General features: G+C 38.0%; 1 protein-coding gene across 1 annotated transcript; it reads left to right on the top strand.

Annotated features, from left to right (window-relative positions):
- Positions 1-5501: 5501 nt before the first annotated feature.
- LOC129261181 (carbohydrate sulfotransferase 1-like) lies at positions 5502-10517 on the top strand. Its single transcript, XM_054899244.2, has one exon. It carries the CDS (start codon positions 8013-8015, stop codon positions 9846-9848), a length of 1836 nt encoding a protein of 611 aa, XP_054755219.2. The 5' UTR covers positions 5502-8012; the 3' UTR covers positions 9849-10517.
- The last annotated feature ends 963 nt before the right edge of the window (positions 10518-11480 follow it).

Genomic DNA, 11480 nt, shown 5'->3' with positions numbered 1-11480 from the left:
CGACTGGTGATCCTTTCTTGTGGTATATGATACCAGATTTTTATTGGTGTTGATGTAGTTCCTAACTAAGAAAGTATCACAAATCGTTTTTAAAACACCCACTAGGTGCATCATTTCTTTTGCATCTAACAAGTCAGTAACCTATTGGAAGTTGGTTACAATCTGTACAGTTCTCTGGACACATCACCGTTGATCAGGCCTTCGAGTTAATTATGAATTGCGCCATCTTCAGCTTGAGACGAGATTGGCAAGTAGAGGAAATGAGGTATACATAACCCCCCGAGGTGTGCTTGTAAAGTTGTAATAGCCACTTGTTTGCAGTGGTTGCTTTTCTCTGGGGCTGTGGTGCAACGAGTTATTGTGAACTCTTCTTTCTTTGTTTTCTTTCTTCTTTTCTTTCATTTTGATTACCCTTCCCGTTTATAGATTTTCTTTCTTCTTTCTTTCATTCTTTTTGTTCACCCCCCCCCCTTTTTTTAAAAGAAAATCTAGGCCTATTTATTCATTTATCTTGTGGGGAGGGGATATCTATCGAAAGGGAAATTGCCTCTTGAAAAATTGTACAACAAAAGGACTGTTATCTAAATGCTGATGGTGATCGTTATGATGGTTGTGTTGTTGAAGGAGGAGATCGAAGGAGCGCGGCATATAGGCCTATCTGGTATAGGAATATTCATTGTATTACCTTAATAATCTCATGAAAACTGAGTATTTTTAACAATGCTCATTTACTTACACATTGCAGAAGAAGGGCCAATAATTGTCCAATTGTATCGTATCCAATTTTATTGTGTGCAGGGCTGATGAGAGCTTTAAGACTATACATAACCTTTAAAATTGTGGAACATAATGTAAAACCTGGGTTTCGAATGTGGGTAAACCACATTTTATTCCATCGCGGTAGGCCGTCAACTTCCTCTTACCGTTTTTCTTTGCCCCTACCATGCCCACCACCATGTTTTCTATGTAGTAAGATCTTAAATTAAAAGTGATTCATTTTGCAATAAACGGGCAATAAACAGAATGCTTATCTCATGCAGGTATGATCGGAACTTGTGATTATTCTTAAAATAGAGGAACTTGTTTCTTGAGCGTTGGAAACGGATGTAAGTGAAAGTTGAACATTTCCACAATGAGAACAACTTAATGAGGTATCATGCCCCAGGGGTGTGCCTATAAAATAATTGAAAATTATTATCAGGGGGTGCATGGAAGGCTTTCAAGCGGTGATTCTCCACTAGAATGGGATCTAGATCTATAGTATGATGGAAAGGAAACTCCGGAAATAGCTTTTGATGTATTATTTGGCTAATTATATCATTTCGAATTCAGTACAGTCGCCATCATTATCATTTTGCAGTTTGCAAGCTGTGTGTTGGCATGAATTTCATCAAGTGAATTACTGAACATTAATCAGCTACACCACGACACATCGACATAATCGATTCCTGACAAGCGCATCATTCAGAAACACGCTGCATTAAAATTTCAGTTCGCTGTTAGTTATTGCTTGATGGGATATTAAAGGTCAAGTCCACCCCAGATAAATGTTGGTTTGGATAAATAGAGAAAAATCAAACAAGCATTATGTTGAAAATTTCAGCGAAATCGGATGTAAAATAAGAAAGTTATGACATTTTAAAATTTCGCCTATTTTTCACAAAACAGTGATATGCACAACTCAGTAACATGCAAATGAGACAGTCGATGTTGTCCCTCACTCACTATTTCTTTTGTTTTTTATTGTTTGAATTATACAGTATTTTATTTTTTTAAGATTTCACAATAAGGACCAACTTGATTGAACCATATATTATTAAACAATGTTAATAGCACATGTTCAGGGAGGAATTAATCGTTGTTTCACACGACAACAGTGAGAAAATTTGAATATTTCATATTTCACATAATAAAATACAAAAGAAATAGTGAATGAGTGATGTCATCAGCCTCCTCATTTGCATTCCGACAAGGATGAGAATACAACTGTTTTGTGAAATTAGGTGAAACTTTAAAATGTCATAACTTTCTTATTTTACATCCGATTTTGATGAAATTTAGTGTTTTGCTTGTTGGATTTTTCTCTTTTTATTTGAATCAACTTTTTGTTGGGGTGGACTTGTCCTTTAAGAAAAATGTATCCATGTACTGTACAGTGTAGAGGGATTTTTTCCAGTATGAATAAGCCTTCAACTAAGTTTACTCATTTACTCGATATAACCATATATTTATCACCTGCCTCATGTAGCGAAAGCCCATTATACAATAACTCGAACTTTTTAGATTCCGTCCACTTTCGCTTTAAATCCAGGGACGGCGATCCTGGGGGACCGGAGGCACAGTGCCCCCCCCCCCCACTTTTTGAAGCACTGTAAAAATGCCCCTCACGAAGGTGTACTGTGCCTTTTCATCTGAGGAGGACCCGTTTTATGTGTTACCAAGTGCCCTCTCTCGTATAAGTGCTATTTTTTAGCAAAATTAAGATGCCCCCCTCGAACGTGTTCTGCGCCACTTTCTCCTTAGAAGGACCGATTTTATGTGCTAGCAAGTGCCATTTCTCGTATCAGTGCCAAAATAATGCTCACGAACGTGTTCTGTGCCCCTTTCACAAGTGCCCCCTTGCCTTCTCGTAAGTGCCCTTTCTCGTATCAGTGCCCCTTTTTATCCAAAAAGTGCTACTCGCATACATGCTCTTTGTCCCTTTCACCTGAGAAGGACCCGTTCTACGAATGCCCCTTCGGAACAAGAATACAATTCTCATGTTTGTATGTTACTGCTTGTGAAGGAAAAATCCTACGTACGTTAAGTTTCATGAGTCATGTGAGTGGGGTACAGATAGGGGGCACCCCCAAAAAAAATCACAACCAAGCATAAAAGGGAAAGAGAGAAGGGTGAAACATGATACCCTTTCTGAATATTATGTCAAAATCTATCACAAAATTGGATTTTCGTTATAAAAATGTAAAAAATTTCGGTCACTCGCTTCGCTTCTCTATCAGCTCTTATACATTTTACATGATACGATATATCTAGCCCCCTCAATTGTGTTTCTCATTACACAACTGTAGATTAGATAAGTAATTTTTTCTTTGCTTTAAGATAGTGCCCTTTTTCCCTGTGCCCCCCCCCCCCCCCCACTTTCAACTTTGCTCCACCGCCCCTGTTTTAATAGCTTATACGATTACGACTAGAACGAATCGAATTCGCTTTCTGGTTATGGTTATGCTTACTCAAATTACAGACAATGCATTGTACAACTTGGTAAGCTTAGGTGTTCAATCATTAATTAACATTTCTGGATTTACACACTGCCTACAAGTAAAATCAACTTTTAATAAAGGACAATCCCAACTAAAATCCAACAATCATATGCACAGACAATTTCTTCAAAATCAGATGTAAAATAAGAAAGTTATGACATCAGTATGCAAATGAGGAGACTGATGACATCACACACTCACAATCCTTCTGTGATTCACTAAATACTAGATATATTAATTTTCTCATCATTGTTATGATGTGAAAGAAAGTTTTATTCCCCCGAACATGTGGAATTACCATTGTTTTAATATGTTGCCGTTCTGTGAAGTTGGTTACTATTGTCAAATCTGTAAAAAATTGAAACATTGTATAATCCAAACAAAAACAAAAGAAATAACTGAGAAATATAATCGACTCTTCTCGTTTGCATATCACTGAGTTGTGCATTTAACTTTTTTGTGAAAAGTAAACGGAACTTAAAAAACGTCATAACCTTATAATATCACATCCAATTCTGATGATATTTTCAGCGTTATGCTTGATTGATTTTTCCCTAATAATTAAAAACAACATCTTCCTCTTGTTTTTGTGGTGGGGGGGGGGGCTTGACCTTTCAAAGCATAATTATGCTCTTTGTTGAATGTTTCATTTATCCTGTATGTCAAGAAAATAAGTCACCCCTGGTGCCTTTTCTCTTCAATCTAACTAACTTCATATAAGTTATTCTACATCATACAGTCATACCCTTTTTGATAAAGACAGTATATATTCATACTTCAATGCAACCCCATTTCCAATTCTCAAGCCTATAAGCGCCGCCGGCAACAGCAAATTTGGTCGTCGGTTAAGTGGCCTCGACATCATAGCCCCCACTCGATCAACGCCTGTAAACATGGTAAAGAGGGCGGATAGAGAATTTGTTAAAATAGAGTTGGATCCGGCTCACAACTCCCACGGGTTTTATCCAGACAGGTAAAGCTTGATGCTAGCCTATGTACAGTCACACCAACGATACCGACCGACCATACCGTTTGAAATAACCAGGGACGTGCGAGGGTCCGTCTGGAGTCGGTTTGATGATTGGTGTGGCAGCAGTATCAGAAAGCGATTTGTGATAGGGGAAGCTATGCAGTATTCCTTCGGAAAATGAATATAGGCCTATTTAAATCTAGATTGGAAATCAAACTGGTGGTACAATCGAAATTGTATTATTTTGACGTGTATTCCTTATAAAGGCAGATTTTTTTTCGTCTGTCGAGTCTTAAAACAAAGGGTACTAATTAAATGCTTAGGTTTTTAAAGTGTCTTATGTCTCGTCAGGTTATTTTGAAAAGGAGTAGCCCTACGTGTATATAGGAATTTTTCGCCCCCCCCCCCTTGCCACGTCAATCTGTTATTCATGTTGGAGATCACAGTGTATTTTCAGGAGCGACAGACTTTCTAAACATCCAGTTGGACTCTGCATACTATTGTGACTTCAGGAGCTAAAATTCGAAGTAAACAAGTTCAAGTTATTTGACTTTAAATCAAACAATCGTGTCATATCAGAGCCAGAATGTTAACATTTCAAGGACACCATTACAGCTGTACTTTTCATGTTTTGTTTGTAGCTTTCGATTCTACTCATTTATAAAGATCACATAAAAAAAGATATAGGTAAAATAAAACATGGGGCCGCTAATGTTATGAGAAAAGTATTTCGATGTCCATATACAACATACTAATACTTCACATTATGATATCGGTCTACATCAAAATCCGATGGCAAATACAGTTTTCAAGAATGGGAGGAACCCCTTTAATTTCATGAATTGTCATCATGGTCATCGGAACAAAATAAAAATGTTTATCGCTTGATTTTGATTGGAAATCAAACAACACGACACCTTTTTAACAATTAAGGCATCCGCACACCGTGCTGCTGGTCTACGATCTGACTGATTGCAAATTGTTGCAACACCCCCTTTATGTATGAATACTCCCCAGGGAGTGGAGGATGTGCACAAATTGTGTGCGGGAATGACTGATTGAATCCGACGACCGGGGTAATAATATATATGTAAAGCGCTTAGACACGTCGTTCCGATGTATTAAGCGCTATATAAAAAAGCGGATTATTATTATTATTATGTAGTAAACAAGCACAAGATCACAACTTTCTTCCATTAGTCACACATTTCGTCACAACTACCCTTTTCTGTATAAATATGAAGCATTTTAAGGCAATAGCAAGTGCTTGAGGGGAAGTCCGTGCCCCTAACAAAAAGTTTATTTGAATAAAAACCAAGCTGCACACTGGTCGGTGTTCATGTGATTGAACTGATGACGTATACCCCACTCTTTCTTTTGTATTCTAAATATCAAAACAAAACATGTGAAATATCAAAAGGGTCCTTATTTTTAAATATGTAAATATTGAAATGTTTTATAATTCGTACCATAAAAATGAAAAGCTGCGTGGGTGACATCATCAACTCTCTCATTTGCATGTCAAGGATATGTGCATATGCATCTTTATCTTGTCTATTGTGAAAAATAAACGCAATTTCAAAATGTCATAACTTTCTTATTTAAAGTCCGATTTTGATGAAATTTCCAGCATCATGCGTACATGTTTTTTTTTTCTTCTTATTCAAAACAAATACTTGTTGAATTGGTCTTGCCCTTTAATATAATTTTAGGGGTTCAAGGGGGGGGGTACATCCTCTTCCGATAGGCATCAATCAGCATTGGTGTACGTACGGGTAATTCTTGTTATCATGACCGTTCATAATCAATACACGCCGGGTCTGGAGCGGATGAGTAAACGGTGTCACATTACTTTTCGTTTGCGTTACTCATCTCATGAAAGGAGCTAGAGAGCATTCGAATGTCACGGACGGTTTAGTGAATTCAGTGATTTCAAATGATTTTTTTTTCTTGAAAATCTAATTTCAAAATATTACATGACTCAAGTGGCCCGAGTAAAGATACTCTCTTGCAATATACTGTACATGTTGCTTTTCAGTCTTTAAAATGTCCAGTGTAGGGGATCGATCATACTAGAAGTAAACAAAAAAAAAAATCCGGAGACATGACCCCCCCCCCCCACATGATCGCAGTCGTTTATATACAGACCGTATTCTTATGCTAATAATTTCGCATTTACCCCCTCCCGATGAATTCACAAAATAATATAATTTCACAATGTAGTACGATCATATATAAGTTGTTATTCACTTAGCATTTCTTATATAATTCCTTCGCTTGCTGGGTACTCTCGTATATATAGATTTAGGTTGGTTCTGGAAAGCAAAAATTATGCAATACAATATATTAGCAAGTCAGGAAAAATTGTAATATTTGACAGCGATCTGACTCAATATTTCGTTCCTAAACTGCCGTTTAAGAGGATTCAGAACGCAAAACATTAATTCTCGGTTTGTCAGTAAATTGCCAAAATATTATTACATTTGGCAGTAATCTGATCGACATATTGATTTCTTTCCAATCAGGGAGGGTTTATTATTTATCGCTCATTTTTGACATTTGAAAAAAAATGTTAGCCATGTTTATAATGTTCATACCCAATGTCTCCAAACAAATTGTAATGTGTAATTTACAAATTAATTTGTAAATATAATATTTTCAGCCTGCGAGCTGCTTGTTAGATGTTATTTTAAAAAATATATATATTCTAAATGTCATCACTGTGGGAAAATCAAGTTGTTCAACACCCCCCCCCCCCCCCTTCAAAGCAATCTAGCGAACACCCCTGGTATAGTGAGGTCAATGGAAGTGTCAATTATACGCTATTTTGACGTCACTCTCTCTACCTAGATATATGTACATGTACTATTAGTCAGGGGAGGTCAAGGATTGGCTGCGGGGCAGCTAGGGTTTGAAAAATTCCTGCTAGGCCCCGCGCCCTCCCCACCAAAAAAAAAATTAGCGAATCAAAAGAGGTAAATGGGTCTAGACTAGCTGCTAGAGGAGGTTGAGTTATAAGGCAACCTCACCCCCCCCCCCCCCCCATCGGCCTCTGCCCGTTAGCTCCCCTTACTTCCTTTGCTGAAATAATGAGCAAGAGCAACGCGACGATTCCTCCACCCTCCGTTTGGTGAGGGGAGAGGGGGGCTTCGATTAATGACACTGCGTGCTATCCATACCTGTGAAGTGAGTGAACCATCCGTAATCGAGCAGTGCCTACTCAGATTGCGTTTGGCGGTGGAAGGAGCTCATTTGATTCTCTCCAGAGTCCAGACCATGAACGCTACACACATGGGGATATTTTGTCGCACCGAAGTTAAAGTCACTTTCCATGTCACTATATATTATATGCAGAGCTGATATTTTGGATCGAGAGAGTCACGAGGTCTCACTTGGCATGCTTGGAGGATGCTGCCGGCGCCATAGATATTTCAGCGTTCATTTTATTATCATCAGGCACGTAAGAGTGTGATGCTCACGATGTTGTGCTGTTGACATCTCATTGGTATGCAATAATGCCACCCTGGATAAAAAACTGATCATTATCATAATGAAAAGTGTCTGCGAAACGAACTGAAAGTGTCTTCAGTTATAATGAATTCCGGAATATCTATCATCAAACTTGCACATGAATAATATACGCAAGTATCGGATCACCTTTTTTTATGTACAATTATTATTTTCATCGTTATTGTCCAATTCAATCCGTCCTTCACCAAATATGGAATCCTAGTCGTTGTTCACAACACCGAGTTTAAAAAGGAATTAGAATCTGTTTGTTAATGGTATTGGATTTGATTTCAATTATGGGACGCTGTCGTATCCGCCTAAAGGTTTTGACATATACATTTATGTGCTTTGTAGGAATGTCATTAATGGTCATTCTTCAGGGGTTAAACAAACTGGTTGACCAAGAATCTGATGAGAATCCGTACCCGACTCGAAAACGCCTTTCTCCAGCTCTAGCTCCTGGAGACGCTAATCCTGCATCCATATTGAAAGTGGTACTACGAGATGATAATATCATGCAAATTGAATTTTTGGTTAACTATAGTTCTATGATGTCTGCAAAGAAAGTGGTTCGGGAGGACTATGGTTCCACACATCGAAAGACTCCGGTGAGTAATGAGGAGAAGGTGGTATTAGACAAGCAAAATGATAACAGCTACCTACATGATGTAAGTCGAACGAATCTGTCTGAAGTGGTCCTGAAAAGGGATTCTGTCAGGATCCAAGACATTGGCACTCTGAGTCGTAAGCCTCCGAGTGAGAAAGATATTGACGAGGAACGTCATAATGGTGACCGTGCCGTAAGACGACGGGATCTGCCGAATTCCCAGGAGGGCGAGGACCTGGACAAAGCTTCGTATGGGAATCATAAGAACTACTCCACAAATCAGAGGCTTCTGATCGAGGATGAAAAAGTCCTCGACAAGGGTTTCAAAATACCTGATAGCGATATCATAGGTCGGCAGCAAGTGACTGACGAGGAGAATGCGATTCATGACAATGATTATGAGGCCTACGCTCAGGAAACTAATTACTTCATCTCTCAAAAGCCTCTGACGATGACTAAGATCACAGCCAAAGGTTCAGCAGCTTATAGGCCACAGTTTGTTATCCTGCTAGCGCAGATGCGAACTGGTTCATCTGCAGTAGGACAGATATTGAATCAAAATAAAGACATATTCTACCTTTACGAACCGCTTCATGTTACTCATGACTGGGTTACAAAGCACAGAACTAAAGCTGAAGTTAATAGTAGAATGGCCGAAGTATTAAGTAATATTAGCCACTGCGAATTTTCCAAGGGTTTCGTGAGGAGTCACGGATCCTGGGGTGGACGAACCAAAAGCCGAGCCCTAATGCCTCTCTGTAAAGATATAAAAACATGTAAGGAACTCCAACCAACGCTGTATAAACAAATTTGCTTAGCTTACAACGGGAATGTTGCAGTCAAGCTTATTCGCAGCAATCTATTGAACCTAAAACCATTACTTGATGACGATCTGGTGGACGTCCGAATCATCCAACTTGTCCGAGACCCACGCGGCACGGCCAATTCCCGACTGGAGTACTTCTCGGCCAAGAAAGACGAAATTCCTCCAGGTTTGAAAAGGAACAGTTTAAATCCAGTAAAGTTTGATGAAGGCATTTTTCTTCCGCCAAAAGACATGTTGAAATTAACAACACAGACATTCTGCTCCTGGTTACGACAATCACTCAAAATAGCCCTTTCCCAACCTGCATGGCTTCAGGGGCGCTACATGTTGATAAGGTATGAGGACTTTGCGGAGAGGCCACGGATGACTGCTCAAGAGATCTACAACTTCCTAGGTCGTCCGACACCCCCTGAAGTCCTCGAATGGATAAAAGAGAACACGCAAGGCAAGACTAAAGGGGAAAATCCCAATCATCCCCTATTCAGTCTGTCGAAGAATTCTTCGAGCACCGCATCGAGATGGAGGTTGAATTTATCGAGAGAACAGGTTATGATAGTTCAGAATGAATGTGAGGATTCGATGCGTCTTCTTGGTTACCAGATAGTAGGCAAACATTCACCACTCAAGGACCTCTCCGTGTCCCTAATCAAGGAACTTGGCCTCCAGTTTGCGTGATGTGAACATGTTCACGGATTAACATGCACAGAGTCATGATTTAAAAGGTCGTTGTTGAAAAAAACCCACAAAATCATGCACCAGTTTCTCGTGGAAACAAGTCAGCTCTATCAGTATTCTTGCATGGTTAAAATAAAAATTATGGATGATCAAAATTGATGCATAGGACTATATTAATGTCTAGTCAAGACTTTGGCAGTGAAAATGCTACAATGCACAAATTCTACGGTATAATGACTATATGTCATATGCCAAAATAACCAGTTGTAACATGTTGTTTCTCTTTGTGTGAAGAATCCACCAAAATTACTCTGTAAAAAATGAAGTTTAGCACTTACAGTGCTTGAATAGTGACTGCTCTACGAGTGCTGATTATCTAGTTCAAATCTAAACTAGAAAATTAGCACTCGTATAGTGCAGTCACTATACAAGCACTGTAAGTGCTAAATTGACACTTCATTTTTTACAGTGTACAGCAAAGGTTAAAACCCCGATTAAAACTCTATTTAAAATATTTTAAAATAAGTATAACTTACGCTTTTGATGACAACCAAGCGAGATAATATTTTGTCGATTAATTCAGGACTTTTATGTTGTTTTCCATCATCTGTGGATCAATCGAAACACTGAAATGGAGTTATAATGAGATTTCACAGATAATGCTTTAAATAAACATTGGTATTACTATTGATATTATTTTCATGTTATTATCATCATCATCATCATTATTATTGTTGTTATTATTATTATTATTGTCGTTGTTGTTGTTATGGTTATTATTATCATTATATTAGTAGTAGTGGTAGTAGTAGTAGTAATAATAATAGTAGTAGTAGTAGTAGTAGTAGTAGTAGTAGTAGTAGTAATATTATTATTATCATTATTATCGCTATTATTTCTTAAATCAAACATTATCACCATCAGCAGCATCAGCATCGTCTTTATAACTGTAGAATTGCGGTTTATGCTGTTATTTTGTTGTCACTATCATTGATAATGAAAATAACCAAAACATCCAAGTAAGAAGCTAAAGAATAGGATGAATATATTTTATACATGCAAATGTATATAGATTTGAATAATACATGAATTTCGCCAGTAAAAGGTCAAGTCTACCCGAGGAAAATGCTGACTTGAATAAATAGAGAAAAATCAAACTAGCATAGTGCTGAAAATTTCATCAAAATCGGATGTAAAATAAGAAAGTTATGACAATATAAAGTTTCGCCTATTTTTCACAAAACAGTGATATGCACAATTAGGTGACTCAGTCGATGATGTCCATCACTCACTATTTCTTTTGTTTTTTTATTGTTTGAATTATACAATATTTCATTTTTTATAGATTTGACAATAAGGACCACCTTGACTGAACCATATAGTATAGGTTTTCCCGCTCAATTTCGCACTTAGTGCATGCAAGAGTATAAATAGTTCATTCAATTTCGCTAAAGAGCAACCAAAAATTCAAACTAGTCATTCAAAATCGCCATAGGGCCGCCAAAAATTCATAATGGGCATTCAGTTTGGCTATAGAGCAATCAAAAGTGTAAAAACATCATTCAGATTCGCCATAGTGCACTCAAGTTAACACCGGAGGTCACGTGACTGAAGACAGAGCGTTCAATTTCG

This window comes from Lytechinus pictus, unplaced genomic scaffold (genome assembly GCF_037042905.1).
Source record: "Lytechinus pictus isolate F3 Inbred unplaced genomic scaffold, Lp3.0 scaffold_19, whole genome shotgun sequence".
NCBI lineage: Eukaryota > Metazoa > Echinodermata > Echinoidea > Temnopleuroida > Toxopneustidae > Lytechinus > Lytechinus pictus.
This window is presented reverse-complemented; position numbering and strand designations above follow the sequence as displayed.

Bases quoted from the DNA above. Each gene is read 5' to 3' on its own strand.
- LOC129261181 (XM_054899244.2), top strand. From the start codon at position 8,013: ATGGTATTGGATTTGATTTCAATTATGGGACGCTGTCGTATCCGCCTA.